This window comes from Grampus griseus (assembly GCF_964374135.1).
Source record: "Grampus griseus genome assembly, chromosome: 9".
NCBI classification, from domain to species: domain Eukaryota; kingdom Metazoa; phylum Chordata; class Mammalia; order Artiodactyla; family Delphinidae; genus Grampus; species Grampus griseus.
In genome coordinates this window covers 48,063,775-48,080,489 of record NC_139003.1, presented here as the reverse complement: position 1 = coordinate 48,080,489, position 16,715 = coordinate 48,063,775, and the positions used below count along the sequence as shown (strand labels likewise).

The following is a 16,715-nucleotide window of genomic DNA, read 5'->3' as shown; positions in this document are numbered from 1 at the left end:
TATAGTAAGGATATTTAATTGATCCAGCATTATTTGTTGAAAAGACTTTCTCCATTGAATTGCTCAAAGCATAAAGCATATATTTTTTCTTTTCTTTTTTTTTTAATTAAAAAAAATTTTTTTATTGGCCTTGTTGCATGGCTTGTGGGATCTTCGTTCCCTGACCAGGGATCAAACCTGTGCCCCCTGCAGTGGAAGCGTGGAGCCCTAACCACTGGACCGCTGGGGAAGTCCCTTGTCATGTTTTAAAACTCCATTCTTTTAACATTCTGGGTTGTAGAGAAGAGCAATGTATAAGAAATCCTTCTAAAGATTGTCTTTATCAGGAAATCCCAGAGTTTTAATTATTAATATATGGAAACAATAGCATTATAAATATGTGATTTTTATTATGTCCTTTGCAAAAGTAATGTGTGCTTATTGTGAAATCTTAAGGTGTTACAGAAATGAAAAATAAAGGTGGTAAAAAGTACCATTTTGATCCTGATCCCCAGATAAAAGGGCTATTAATATTTTATTTATGGAATTCCTTGGCAGTCCAGTGGTTAGGACTTTGAGCTTTCACTGCCGAGGGCCCGGGTTCATTCCTTGGTCAGGGAACTAAGATCCCACTAGCTGTGTGATGTGGCCAAAAAAATAAATTTGGTTTATTTTTTCTACATATGCTACATAGACATCATATAAAATTGTGTTAAACAGCTTGTAAAGCAGAAATGGGATTATACTATATATTCTGTTTTTGCAACTTGATATTTTCAATTAATGTATTTTGCCATTTTTCCTTGTTAATTTTTAGATCACTTTGTTCTTTTTCAATAAATATATTCTATTCCACTGTATGGATATAAAATGATTTGTCCAGTCTTCCACTGACAGACATTTTGGTTATTTCAGTTTTTATACCTTTACAACAGTGAAGCATTCAGCACAAGTATGTTTGTATAGATATTAGCTGTATATGGATTTAAAATCTTTTGGTAATTATACTTATTTCATTTAGGATGAGAAAACAAAATGCAATAAATATGCTGATGAACTTGCAAAAATGGAGCTGAAATGGAAAGAACAAGTGAAAATTGCTGAAAATGTGAAACTAGAACTAGCTGAAGTAGAGGAGAATTACAAAGTAAGTTTACTATTCGTATAACTTGAGGCATAGTACCTGATACTTTTGAAAATGTGCTATCTATAATTTGGTCAATCTAATGTAAAGTTTCAACATGGGTAATTGGGATAGTATTTTCGTGTATAGATAAAAATGTACTATGTATTTAGTTATGTTGAATACAGTTCATTAACTATGAACTGAGAAAATAGATACCCATATGCATTGCCATTGTGGCTTTCATTTTGCAGATTCAGATGGCTGTTGAAATTATATCTTTAAATCATGCTTAGTTTTTAAGATGAAAGTCATCATTTCATATTCTTTGTTCACTTAATTATGAATGTGTTTGTAAAATTATTCTAGGGCCTTGGTGGTTTTTTTTGGGAGTGTAATAAGATAGGATCAGTAATTTTAAAAATTTATGTAAAGGTTTTAAAATTTATCACCAAAATGTGTTACTTGTGATCCTAAATGAGATACTGCAGGGTAAGCAATACAGTCTTAATTAATGAAGATTATTTTTGCCAATTTAACATTAGGCAACAAACAAGCCTGAATGCTAAATGATATTTGTAAAAATGTTGGAGAAAAAAATTAGTAGGCTGTCTAGCTAATTAATAAGTGGAAAGACATTTTCCCTCTAAGTAATAAAATGTAATCTTAAGTATTTTAAGGTATGTGCATGTGTGTATAATTGGCATTTTTTTGTGTGTGTGACTAAAGGCCTGGAAATTCTAAATGATTTAAATTTGCTCTGTCATAGCTGATTGTACCTATAATCTAATTTTAAAATATAACATTCTTAAAGACACCAAGAATTACTTTGTTTGGATTGGTACAGGCTAAGGTAATTTAACTGCTTGATCCTTTTTTATCTTCATCTGCTGTCAGAATGAAATTTTGAAACTTATTTCATGAGGTTTTTGTTGTTCCTGGGATCACTGTGAATATTGTTTTTATTGCCTGGGAACTTCTGTTATTATTAAAAAGTATGAATACTGAATTTATATGAAACTTTATTTTTGCAGATTGATTAGGAAAAATAATTTAGTAAATATTTATTGAAGCCTATTAAATATAAAGCACTGTTAGCTATAATGTGGGTGATCATATAAGTAAGGCACAATGCTATGCTTAAGGAGTTTATAATCTAGTAAGGAGTGCTAGAAGTGTAATCATGATATTCAAAACTCTTTCACATTCACAACCTAGGTAATCATCTTTCAAACCCATGGGAAGCTAAATAATACTTTTATTTCATTAATGATAAAAATTAACATCGAGATTAAACAACATATTTAAGGTTGTACAACTGGTGATGGTGCTTGGCTTTTTGTTTAGTGCCTTTCCCCTTATTTTGTGCTGCTTAGACACAAATACCACGAGACAAGGCAAAATGTGATGAAGTTCTACATAAGCTGTAAGTCCAAGTACTTTAGGGCTGTTTCCAATGGAATATTTAGGAGTTAGGTATTATGGAGAAACTAGACCTGTGAAAGACCAAACAGGAGGGGAGGAGAAACAGAGCTGGGAAAAGAAAGAAACATCTTTCTAAACAGATGGAAAAGCATTACAGGTTTGGAGGTCAGAAGTAGAGAGCATAATCTGGGAGCTGTGACAGTCTTGAGTAATAGGACTTCAGTATCTGTGATGGAGTAGATAGATGTGAAAGATAGGTTGAAGCCAGATTTGGGGGGACTTAAACTGGAATGTGGGTGCTATTTGCTGTTAAGAATTTTCTGGGAGAAAAGGGACCCAACCAGAGTGGGTCTTTATGAAAATAATTTGGTAGCACTGAGAGGATTTACAGGTGGGAAGGGTTTTTGAAGGTAAGAAAATTAGGTACAAATATTCTTAGAATGAATTGATAAAGGATACCTTCCCCAATCACCTACCATTGAATCTATCAAGGAAAGCCTTAGGGAAAAACCATTGAAGAATAGTTTTATTTGTATCCATAATGCTTATGCTGTAATAGGCAAATAATGGGTAGTTGTTGAATAAATGAAAGACTTGGAGACTGAAAATGTTGAAGAGTAGAGGAAGAGGAGAAGGAGTGTTTAATATAGTTTCCTAGCTTCAATCACAGTGGGCTCTGAGATTAATAATATCAGTTAACAAAAGTATGAAAGTAGGTTTGGGACATTTTACCCTTACAGTGCAGAAGGACAACAGTGAAAACATGTTTACCCATCAATTAAAAAGGCAGATTCGGATCTTGGGAAAGAGAGTGTGGCACACGAGTTAATATTTGTGGTTTATTCATATGAGCATGATTGTTGAAGGCATAGAAGAAAGGGAGTTTACAGAGAATGTAGAGAGAAGAAGCCAAAGAAGAAACTTTGGAGAATACCTATATTTGTAATGGTGAAGAAGCAGACTTTAAAAAAAGAGCATGAGAGGATGACAGTGTTGGTGCAGTTTCACGTAAACCGGGGGAGAAGCTTTAAGAGTAAGGGAAGTTAGTCAATAATGACAGGTAATTCAGAGATGTCAAAGAATAAGAACAAGGAAAATACATGGATATGGTAATAGGAATTATTTTGATAGAATGGTATAAACTAACTCTTGAAGGGTAAGGAGAGAGTAGATGATGAAAAATAATGATAATTTCTTTCTCTCTTCAGCTTCAGTTGGCAGAGAAGGACGAAAAGATAAATGGTCTAACTTCATATTTGGAAAACCTCTCCAGGGAGAAGGTATTGAACAGTGTACTTAAAAAAAAGTTTCATATGACACTGAATGATAATACAGCTTTATGAAGGGACACACATTTTACAGTTATGTAAGGGTGATTTTTTTTTTAAAGTTAAATGACTAAAGAAAAGACAAACAGGTGTTAAGACTTTTAGGTGGAAAATGGTTTTAGTTAAATAATATTTAAAATTATTTTGTTAGGAGAAAAATGCTCAAGTGTTGAAACTTAGTTTGATTTTTGTTACATAGTTTGTATTTAACAAACAATTTTACAGTGTTCAAATTTAAGAGAACAGTAAACAAATTTAAAATTATGACTAATGTATTTATCTGGTTTTCTTTTGTAATAGGAAACATTTTAGAAGTTGTTTAATGATTTGTAGCGTAACCTAACATTCAGAGCATACATTTATAATATAAAATATGCTGTAGTGCAACATTTCTCACAGTATGGTCTGTGATCCTTTGGGGATCCCCATCCCCTTTCAGAGGTCTACAAAGATAAAACGGTTTTCGTAATATTACAGTATTTGCTTTTTTCCCTATTCTGTTACATTTGCACTGTTGGTATAAAAGCAGTGGTGGGAAAACTGCTGGTGTATTAATATTGAAACAAGGCAGTGGCACCAAACTGCACTAGTACTTACTGTATTCATCCTAACCATGCGTTCACAATTTAAAAAAAAAAAAAGTTTCACTTAAGATGATGAAACAGTAAAATACTAATTTTATTGAAGCTTGACCCTGGGGGGTGTTTTAAATATTCTGTGTGATGAAATAGGAAGTACTCCCAAAGCACTTTTGCCTAATGAAGTAAAGTGGCATTAAAGTACCTTTAAAGGTAAAGCACTGTGTGATTGAGTTCTAAGCTGAACTAGCCTCTTTTTACATGGTACATCATTTCTATTTTAAAGAATGGCTAATAGACAAAATTTGGTTATTCAGCCTAGGGTATTTGGCAGATATTTTCTTGAAAAGAAGGGAAGTGAGCCTGTTACTTTTTTTTTTTTTTTTTTTTTGCTGTACGTGGGCCTCTCACAGTCATAACTTATTATAAGCTAAACAAAAGTTAGCAGAGCTTGTGCCTTTGTGGGGAAAGGTCAACCATATATATAGAATGCCACAGACTAGATTATCTTGAATACCTTTTTCACATTATGTTCATATAATTTCATTTAATATAGTTTGTTAGGGTACCACATTTTTTTTTAAATTAATTTTTATTGGAGTATGGTTGCTTTACAATGTATTTGTTAAAACACAGATTTCTGGCTTCCAGTCCCAGAGTTTCTGATTTGTAGGTCTGGGGTGGGGCTTGAGATTTGCACATTTGACAAGTTCCTGACGCTACTGGTCTGGAGACCACACTTTGAGAACTGTTGTAGTCACTCGGGCCTTACAACTCATGAATTGCTTTCTTGTTTCAGGGCCCTTGTTCATGTACTTTGCTAGGAATATTCTTGCCTACAATTTTTTGTAAACTTTTTTTTTTTAAAGAAGAATTTTTTTGGCCGCGCCATGTGGCATGTGGGATCTTAGATCAGACCTGTGCCCCCTGCAGTGGAAGCACGGAGTCTTAACCACTGGACCGCCAGGGTAGTCCCAGAAGAATTTAAACATATGTAAGAAGAGAATAATATAACGAACTCAGTTGTACTTCTCACCCAGCAATCAACAGATGTTACTTTGTGGCATCTTATTTTAATTTTCTTTAAGTCTTTTTTTTATTGAATTTGTTACAGTATTGCTTCTGTGTGTTTTTTTTTTAAAATAATTATTGAGCACCTACTATATTCCAAGTTATTTATTTATTTTGGGCTGTGTTCGGTCTTAGTTTCTGTGTGAGGGCTTTCTCTAGTTGTGGCGAGCGGGGGCCACTCTTCAACGTGGTGCGCGGGCTTCTCACTGTCGCGGCCTCTCTTGTTGTGGAGCATAGGCTCCAGATGCGCAGGCTCAGTAGGTGTGGCTCACGGGCCTAGTTGCTCCGCGGCATGTGGGATCTTCCCAGACCAGGGCTTGAGCCTGTGTCCCCTGCATTGGCAGGCAGATGCTCAACCGCTACGCCATCAGGGAAGCCCCCTTGCTTCTGTTTTGGTTTTTTGGTTTTTTTTTTTTTGGCCGTGAGGCATGTGGGATTTTAGCTCCCTGACCAGGGATCGAACCCACACCCCATGCATTGGAAGGCAAAGTCTTAATCACTGGACCGCCAGGGAAGTCCCGGTGCCATCTTATTTTATCTGTTCAACCATAATTCCCTTCTCTCTTCCGCCAGTGGTATTTTTTCAAGTATATCCCATAATTCCTATTATTTTCCTCTGAATATTTAACTATTCCTACTACTCTTGACTTATTCTTTAAGTCTCAGATTAAATCTCTCTTTTTCAGAGAGGACTTCTTTGACCTCTCAGTCTAAATTAGGTACCTTTATTAAACCTGGGAGCTATACTTTTATTTTATAGCACCATAATTTGTAGTTAATATTTCTGTGCTTATTTCTCTTAACAACTCCCTTTGCTTAATTGTAAGGTCCATGAAGAAGAGGGATTATGTTTATTTTATTCACCACTGTATTTGCAGGCTCTAGTACAGTGCCTGATATTTGAAGTTAAATATTTGTTGAATGACTAAACAAGTTAATGGGGCAAACATAATTTATAGCATTTGCTTATAAAAATATTTGGTAAAAGAAATGTAGTGGGATCAGCAGTTTTATTGTCAATTAATCCCCTGCCCTGTCAGGAATACAATAGAAGTAGGCCAGTTTGCTTTCTACTTCCTGTCTTCTTGAGTTACTCTTGATTTCCCTGCTACTGACACTGTAGTTTTATATTACTTCTAACGGCTCTATTTATAAGAATTTCTGTTTGCTATTTCAGCAACTTGCTTCATGTTTGTCTTCTCCCCCAGTGTTTCTCAGTACCCTCACTCCTACCACAATCCTCTGCAGAGTTAGAATTAAGTCCTTTTTGTTAAGCACTGAAACCTAGATCCAGACAGTGCCTGGAATGAACCAAGTGATCATTAAGCATTAGTTGAGTGAGCAAATGACAAAATGGATATATCACCATCTAACAGAATGTGTATTTTACTTATTTTGTTTCTTGTCCATCTGCCCTGCTCTAGATAAAGACTTCACGTGGGCAGGAATTTTTGTGTGTTTTGGTTATTCCTAAATCTCTAGTGCCTGCTGCATATTAGATACTCAAAAAATATTGAACATATGTGTGGATAAAAACTCACTATAAAAAAAAACCTCACTATAGTTTTTTTAAGTAACTAGCTCCCTAATATTATAAAAATATATATTTTAAAAATAACTTTTAATAGTATGAAGTAATTTAGGATTAAAAACCCTACCAATTTAAATTTATTTAGAAACTTAATATACCTTAAAGTATCTTATTTTTGCATGTCATTCCAAAACCACTATTTAGAATTATCATTTTCATACTATTTCAGATATTCTGTATAAGCCCTTTACTAGAAATATGAAAAGGGACGAGTAAAGAAAATAATAAAGCACAAACACAATGGCAAATAATGATAAAAATTATGGTGGGAAGTACTTTATTAACGATTACCAGAGAAAAAATTAAAATAAAAAAATTTTTTAAAGTAAAACTATTTCAAAATGTTGTTTAACATCAGGTACCTGACTAGCGATTTTTCTGAATCATCATTTCATATTTCCAGATGATCTGCTTCCTTTTTAAGAATAGAAGAGTAATATTTGTATATACTTATAAATGATTAATGGAAGGTGTCTTGAGTATATCTGTGATGTTTTGTGGGTGACAAAATTAAAAGTACTGCAACTGTTGCTGTGTTTTTTTGCCTACATTCATAATTGAAGAAAATGCTAAATTTCAGTTAGAAGTTAGTGAAAAGATATAAACTTTTTTTTTTTCATCTAAGTTTATGGATTTCCTGAATTCTAAACATGGATCCTTTTGGAGTGGGGAGGCATGCATTGTGAATACAAATTTAAGAATCTTCTCTAAGTCAAGAGTTCAGTCTTCTAATTTGCCAAACAACCTAATCATAACTATTTTGTCCATGTTCCTGTATTCTGTTCACCCTGCCTCCAGTTTACCCCATGAGGAATCAAAGCTGCTTATTCCTCCTTTTCTTACCCTTATACTATTTGCAGAGGATTTATTTCATCTTTGATGGTAGTGGAGTGGAGTATGAACCTAGAGGAAACTCTATTAGGTTGGAATTCTCCATGAAGTTCCTTGGCTCTATCAGTGCATGCATAAATGTTTTGATGAAATCCTTGACTCCATTTAAGTAGTTTATTGTTTGCTTACAGAAGAACTTAACCATGCTCCTTTAAATTGATTTGCTTACACTTTTTTTTTTTTTGGTGGTACGCGGGCCTCTCACTGTTGTGGCCTCTCCTGTTGCGGAGCACAGGCTCCAGACGCGCAGGCTCAGCGGCCATGGCTCACAGGCCTAGCCACTCGGCGTCATGTGGGATCGTCCCAGACCGGGACACGAACCTGCGTCCCCTGCTTTGGCAGGCGGACTCTCAACCACTGCGCCACCAGGGAAGCCCTGCTTACACTTTTGTAGAAGTATTTTATCGTCTCTTAACTCTTTTGCTGCTTTCATGCCCTTTTTTCACTTTTCTTGAATCATCTTTGAAATATTTTAAAAATTTACTCTCTCCCTTTTTCTCTCTGCACATTTCCACTTAAACATCCTGAATTATTATAGTGGTATGTCAGGGGTTTTTGAGTCTTGACAGGAGATGAGGGAACATCCATTGAGGGCCTGCTGTGTTCTAAACACTCCCCTCATTTCTCAGTACTCTGAGGCCTGGGAAAGGTAAGTTCCTCAGGGTTATTTGTGCTGGAGCTGATGAGCAAATTCTGGTCTGACTCCAATCAACCATGTCATGCTGCCCCCCTGATTATTTGTTTCTACTTTCAACTGTGCCCAGTATAGTTTTGCTAGATTAACGTTGCTAAGGACCATTTCAGTGTGTTATTATTGTTCAAGAACTGTTAGGCCCATTGTAGTAAACTGTATGACACATCTGGCACATTTGCCCTTCAACCTGTGTTTTTAGCTGCATTTCTTCTACTCTTAACATGCATCCTGTGTTCTAAGTAAATCATTCACTTCCCAATCCTGCAATATGTTATATTTCATATGCCTTCTGTACTCTTTTCACGTACTTCGGAAGAACTTTTAATTCCCATTTCTCTTTTCAAACCTAAATTGACGTGCATTTTTCATGTTTACCAGTTTTGCTTTCAATGATAATGACTTATTCTATTTGAAGACCACTTACTCTATTTTAAGGTCATTTTATAGGTAAAAATTTGTTAACGTAGAGTGTCATCTCTACTCCCAAGGGATGACAATCAGCAAAACCAGCTGAATTTTACTTTACAGATGAAAATTTTCATCCTTGTATCTTTGGTAATATTTTTGGTTGAATTCTTTAATTTTAATTTTTCAAGTTTTTTTTTTTTTTTGGATGTGGACCATTTTTAAAGTCTTTTTCGAATTTGTTACAATATTGCTCTGTTTTATGTTTTGTTTTTCTGGCTGTGGGGCATGTGGGATCTTAGCTCCCCGACCAGGGATTGAACCTGCACCCCACCGGCATTGGAAGGCGAAGTCTTAAGCACTGGACTGCCAGGGAAGTCCCTGGTGCAATTTAAATATGATAAAATTCTCTCATTTTAAGTGCAATTTGATGAATTTTGGCAAATACATATAGTTCTCTACCATTACATTCAAACTATAGAATGTTTTATTTCTGCACATAGTTCCCTCATGCTCATATGTAGTCTATTCCTCCAGCTACCCCTAGTCCCAGACAACCACTGTTCTGCTTTCTGTTACTCTGTAGTTTTACTTTTTCTAGCATTTCACATAAATGTGGTCATACAGAATTTATTCACTAATTGATAGATGTTAATCCTTTTACCAGCTGATGGGCATTCAAATTATTTCTCATGTTTTGCTGTTACGAGTAATGCTGCTCTGAACATTCTCTTACAAGTTTTTTTTTTGTGGACATGTGTTTTCATTTTTCTTGAGTAGATACCTAGGAAGGGAATTGCTGGCTTATATGGTATATAAGTGTATGTTTTTAAGAAACACCCAGATTGTTTTCCAAAAAGGCTGTACACTTTGCATTCCCACCAGCAGTGTGTGAGCATTCCAGTCACTAGCCCTTGGTATTGTCAGTTTTTAATTCTAGTCGTTCTAGTGAGTGTGTCAGGTTACCTCGTTGTGGTTTTAGTTTTAATTTCTCCGACGACTAGTTTTTTTAATTATTATTTTTTAATGTTAAACTTAAAAAATTTTTTTAATTGAAGTATAGTTGATTTATAATATTGTGTTAGTTTCAGGTGTACGCATAGTGATTCAGTATTTTTGCAGATTATATTCCATTATAGGTTATTACAAGATAATGGGTATAATTCCCTATGCTACACAGTAAATCCTTGTTGCTTATCTATTTTGTATATAGTAGTTTTTATCTGTAATCTCATACCCCTAATTTGTCCCTCCCACCTCCCCTCTCTCCTTTGGTAACCACGTTTGTTTTCTATATTTGTGAGTCTATATTATTTTTTAGATTCCACATATTAGTGATACCATACATATAGTATTTGTCTTTGACTTATCGAATCAAGTGCACACGTGGGCACACACACACACACACACACACACACACACACACACACACACACACACACACACACACACACACACACACACACCCATCTTCTTAATCCAGTTGTCTGTTAATGGGCACTTGGATTACTTCCATGAATACCTTTGCTATTTTAAATAGTGCTGCTATGAACATTAGGGTGTATGTATCTTTTAAGATTAGTGTTTTCATTTTTTCCAGATAGTCCCCGATGACTGACTGGTGATGCTCGACATCTTTTCGTGTGCCTACAGGCCATTCATATATATTCTTTTGTGAAGTGTCTGTTCAGATCTTTCACCTGATTCTTTATTGGGTTATCTTTTTTGGATTTAAGAGTTTTAAAAAATATACAATTTCTATGTTATATATTTTGGAAATATTTTCTCCCAATTTGTGGTTTGCCTTTTCATTTTTAAAAATACTATCTTTTGAAGAGCAAAAGCTTCTAATTCTGAAGTAGTACAGTTTAGCAATATTTTTCTTAATGGTTCATGCTGTATGTGTCCTATCTGAAATTTTTGCCTAACCCAGGGTTACAGAGATTTTCTCCTATTTTTTAATCCAGTATATTTTATAGTTTCAGCTCTTAGGTTTAGATTTATGATCTACTTAAAATTAATTTTTGTGTAACGAATGATATGTAGTTAAAATTTTTTTATTTGTATGCAGATATCCAGTTTTTTTGCATCATATATTTAAAAGAACATGTTTTTCCTCCATTGTATTACTTCTGCATCTTTGTTGAAAATTAATTGACAAGAGTATGGGTATATTTTTGGGATCTCTTTTCTGTTTTATTGATTTATATTAGGGGTCAGCATACTAAGGCCTACATCCAAATTTGACTTGTGGCCTGTTTTTGTAAATAAGGTTTTATTAAAGCATATTGCCATGCCCATTCATTTTTAGGTGTTGTCTATGACTGCAATAGCAGAGAGAGATTTGAGTAGTTGTGACAGAGACTATGTGTCCTACAAAGCTGAAAATATCTACCATCAGGCCCTTTATGGAAAGTTTGCCTACCCCCGGTCTGTTTATCCTTAGGCTAAGACTGTACTCAGTTGATTACTATAGCTTTATAATAAGTCTGGAAATCAGATTGTGTAAGTCTTGAAGTTTGTTCTGCTTTTTAAAAATGGGCTGTTCAAGGACCTTTGTGTTTCCATGTACATTTTATAATCAGTTTGTCAGTTTATACAAAAGCCTGCTGGAATTTCGATTGGGATCGCATTGAATCTGTAGATCAATTTGGGGGGAATTAATAGCATAAAAATAAGTTTTCCAGTCCACGAATGTGGTATATTTCTCTATTTGCTGAGGCTCTCTTTAATTTCTCTCAGTAATGTTTGCGGCTTTTAGTTTATAGACCTTGCACATCTTTTGCTAAATTTATTCCTCAGTATTTAATTTTTATCTATGAATGTTACTATAAATAGAATTTTAAAAAATTTCATTTGCTGATATATGGTAGTACAGTTGGTTTTATATATTGACCTTATATACTGCAGCCTTGCTAAATTAACTCATTCTCCTAGTTCTAGTGTATTCCTTAGGATTTTCCACTTCTATGATGATATCATCTGTGAGTAAAGATGGTTTTACTTCTTCCTTTCCAGTCTGTCTGCCTTAATCTTAATCTTGCCTTAATCTTAACACTGTTTAGAACCTCCAGTATAGGGACTTCCCTGATGTTCCAGACTCTGTGCTCCCCCGTGCACAGGGCCTGGCTTTGATCCCTGGTCAGGAAACTAAATCCCGCATGCAGCAACTAAAAGATCCTGCACGCCGCAACGAAGATCCCGAGTGCTGCAACTAAGACCCGGTGCAGCCAAATAAATAAATATTAAGGGCTTCCCTGGTGGCGCAGTGGTTGAGGGTCCGCCTGCCGATGCAGGGGACACGGGTTCGTGCCCCGGTCCGGGAGGATCCCACATGCCGCGGAGCGGCTGGGCCCGTGAGCCATGGCCGCTGAGCCTGCGTGTCCGGAGCCTGTGCTCCGCAGCGGTAGAGGCCACAGCGGTGGGAGGCCCGCGTACCGCAAAAAAAAAAATTAAAAAAAAAAAAAGAAACTCCAGTATAATGTTGAATAGAAGTGGTTAGAACAGACATTTTTGCCTTAATATTTGATCTTAGGTAGAACCATTTAATTTTTCCCCATTAAGATTCACTGTAGGGCTTCCCTAGTGGCGCAGTGGTTGAGAGTCCGCCTGCTAATGCAGGGGACGCGGGTTCGTGCCCCGGTCCGGGAAGATCCCACATGCCGCGGAGCAGCTGGGCCCGTGAGCCATGGCCACTGAGCCTGCGCGTCCGGAGCCTGTGCTCCGCAACGGGAGAGGCCACAACACTGAGAGGCCCACGTACTACCAAAAAAAAAAAAAAGAAATAGATGGTAAAAATAAAAAAATTAAAAAAAAAAGATTCACTGTACGTTTTTATAGATGTCTTTTTTTTTTTAAATCATGGATGCCTGTTGAATTTTATAAAATGTTTCTTCTTGAAGTTATTGAAATGATTGTATGCTTTTTTCCTTTAGTCTATGAACGTGTGATGAATTACATTGATTTTTGGATGTTAAACTAAATTTGCATTCTTGTGATAAAACCCACTTGGTCATGATTTTTTTAAATTAATTTTGGCTGTGTTGGGTCTTTGTTGCTGCGTGTGGGCTTTCTCTAGTTGCAGCGAGCAGGGGCTGCTCTTTCTTGCGGTGCGAGGGCTTCTCATTGTGGTGGTTTCTCTTGTTGCGGAGCACGGGCTCTAGGCATGGTCTTTAGTTGTGACACACGGGCTCTAGAGCGCAGGCTCAGTAGCTGTGGCGCACAGGCTTAGTTGCTTCGCGTCATGTGGGATCTTCCCAGACCAGGGATCGAACTCATGTCCCCTGTATTGGCAGGCAGATTCTTAACCACTGCGCCACCACGGAAGTCCCAATGTATTATTTTCTAATATTGAATTTGATTTCTTAATTAAGTTAAGGATTTTTACATCAGTATTCGTGAGGGTCTGCAGTTGAGGTCTGCCGTTTTCCTGTGATGTCACTGGTTTGGGTATCAGGATAATACTGGCCTTGTAAAGTAAGCTGAGACTTTTTTTTCCTCTAGTTTTTGAAAGAATTTATACAAGATTAGTATTTTTTAAAATGTTCGATAGAGTTTACCAGGGAAGCAGTCTGAGTTGTTTTTTGTCTTGTGATTTTTACTAATAGCTAAGTTGTAAGAGATTCGCAATTTCCTCTCAATTAGCAATAAAAAAGGTACTTTATTGGCACAAATAAATTTGAAAATATATTGGGCTTTATCCTGCTTTCTGATTTTGTTAGATGTGGAAGGGACATTTATGAGAAGTTGAGAACCAGCCTTTCCAACTGTGTACTTTAAATATAATAGGGAAGTCATTTTATTGTTATATTTTGGCTAAATACTTAATGCTCTTCTTGTTAAAAAATATTTGGTTGCTTATTCACCTTTGTTTTTGTTAATTTTAGGAACTTAAAAGGAGTATAGAAAATCAAGCAGAAAGGAAATTGGAGGATCAGAATTCCCAGAGTCCTCAGCAGATCTCACAGTGTTTCAACACAAGCTCAGAGCAAAATGGTCATGTTCCTGCAGTGCCAGATACACAACCAGTTCTGCAGTTTGGTAATCCTTATGCAACACAGGAAACAAGAGGTTATTAAAATATTTTTGGTTGGGGTTAGATGAATGTGGAGGTTTTTTTTTGTTTGTATCTTCCTGGGATTAGAGAACTGTTGGTTATGATCAACTCTAATAGAAATCTTGCTTTATAATAAGTAGTTTTAATGTTTAACACTAACTGGCTTCATCTAGAAGCAGTACACCATGAATGAGGAGTCTATTTGCTTATTGCACATAGTTCTTATTTTTAAAGATCATTTGGGTTAAAAAAAAGACATTTTTTGGATACACTAAAGTGGTTCTTTATATTCTGTTCATCATAGCTATACACGGAGATTCTAATTTTAGTACCAGGTTTTTACCCTACCCTTCCAAAATTTTTATTTCAGATGGAGCAGATGGTGCTTTTTACCCAGATGAAATCCAAAGGCCACCTGTGAGAGTACCCTCTTGGGGACTGGAAGATAATGTTGTCTGCAGCCAGCCTGCCCGAAATCTAAGTCGACCTGATGGTTTAGAAGACCCTGAGGATAGTAAAGTAAATTGAATTTCTATTTTCTGAGCCTGTCCCTTTTATTTTTTGTCCTGTGTAGAGAGTTATGTGTGTGTAGAAAGAGAGAATGTGTATGCTCGTGTGTGCACATGATTGCTTACTTGATTTTTTGAAAAATCTGCTTGTATTTAAATTTGAAAAATCAACCATTAATATGCTTCAGACTTATACTTTAGGATTTATTGAGAGAATGACCTTAGAATATTGTAGTTATAAGATAGTTTAATTTAAAAATTTTTTAAAAGTTGAGCTATAATTGACATATAACATGTTTCAGGTGTGCAACATAGCGATTCGGTATTTGTGTATATTGCAAAATGATCATAACAAGTCTAGTTAACATCCATCATCATACAGCTATAATTTTTTTCTTGTGATGAGAACTTTTAAGATCTACTCTCTTAGCAACTTTCAAATATACAATACAGTATTAACTGTAGTCACAGATAGTTTAATCTTAATTATCACAGAGTAATTTACTATATTCTTTTGATTGTAGATGTACCAGGTTGCAAGAAGCAAAGCGTTAATGACAGTGTTATGCTTTGGTGTGCATCTTTTCAGTTTTGCATTTATATCCCACTTTAAGTTATAAAGTGGACTCTTCGTTATCTTTAGCAAGAAAAAGGAAGAAGTGTGTGTATCATAGTTTTCTTTTTCAGAGAAATACTCTTGTAGACATCATTAGTATTTAATCTCTCAGCAGTACAGTACTGATGATAATTGAATCAGTTTACATGGCATGGCACTCTTTTTATTTCATTTAAGAGATTTCTTCACCATTTAATAGATCCTTTTCCTCATAGCAGCTTTTTGGATTTTCTGGTCATTAAGGTGTGTTTAAAAGAAATGCTTTATCATGCTCTTTGCAAGTACAGCGGTATCATGACCTGTTTCTCATTTAATCTAGTTTGCTGCATTTAATTGCTATTAACCTTTGCAGAAACTGATCAGTGTTCAGACAGGCATGATTTTAGCCCTAGTGCTCAACACCCATAATGGAGAAAAATGTATTTCTCTCTTCTGCCTTTTGGCCTCCTATATCCATTACTGGGAATAATTAGGAAAACTGTCAGAACTTTGGTAGCCTATATGAAGTCTAGAGTATCATCTTACTGCTTTATCACACCTTTACTTCACATTTTGCATATTTAATCTGATCATTCTTGGCACAGATGTTACATGTGACAAGCTCTTCTCTTCTGTAGTCATCTGCTTCAGTTTAATTAGTAGAGTGTTCTTTCTGATCTGTGTGCTTTGCCCTCCTGCAAACCCATGAGAAGCAGTGTTAGAGTCTTGTGCTCATTTGCTGACATGCTTAGATTTGGTAATGAGATGCAAGGGGTCTTAATAGGCACACCTTGGGTAATTGTATTTTGCTATCAGAGGATTTTTCACATTAGAAACTAATTTTCTTGCACATTCAGACCTTATTTTTTTTTAAAAATTCTTGTCATTACAACAACAAAAATCACTTGTAAATGAAGTGTTTTAGTTAAGTAGTTTTAGTTAGAATATAAAAAGCAGCTCTGAGTTGACCTGTTCCTTTTCTCTGGCTCTTTGCCCTGGAAGTATTTAACAGCCTGGGACCCAGTGCCTTTCAGTTGGGGTTGAAGCGGCTGCACTTCCAGCCCCCTTCAGTCACACCTACCATATCTCCTCCCTTCTGTACCAAAAACTTTCTGTCTCACTCCCCTTCACCTCATAGTTGTAATTATGATGATAGTGATGGCAATAGACATTTCTGTAGTTTTATTGGACAGCTAATGCTTAACACTTTAAATATATTAACTCTTCATAGCTGTCCTATGAGGTAGAAACTATTACTATGTTTTATAATGGAGGAAACAGAGACAGACTACCTGGCTTGCTTGAAGTCATACAGCTGGTAAGCGTACAGCCTCATCAGTTTGGCTATGGAAGTTGTGGTTTTACCACCTATCAGCCTACCAAGTGGCTAAACCACAGGTTCCCAAACTTTCTCAGTTAATGGCACCTTTAGCATCTCAGTAGCCTCCTGCACAGTTTTTGGAACCATGG

At 35.8% G+C, this 16,715-nt stretch overlaps 1 protein-coding gene across 1 annotated transcript in view; it reads left to right on the top strand.

Annotated features, from left to right (window-relative positions):
- TAX1BP1 (Tax1 binding protein 1) overlaps positions 1 to 16,715 on the top strand; it is an 88,503-nt gene that overhangs the window by 60,779 nt on the left and 11,009 nt on the right. Inside the window, exons 13-16 of the mRNA XM_082661957.1 lie at positions 1,001 to 1,126; positions 3,736 to 3,807; positions 13,972 to 14,155; positions 14,512 to 14,660. Coding sequence (XP_082518083.1) covers positions 1,001 to 1,126; positions 3,736 to 3,807; positions 13,972 to 14,155; positions 14,512 to 14,660 — 531 coding nt within the window. The remainder of the gene's footprint in view (positions 1 to 1,000; positions 1,127 to 3,735; positions 3,808 to 13,971; positions 14,156 to 14,511; positions 14,661 to 16,715) is intronic.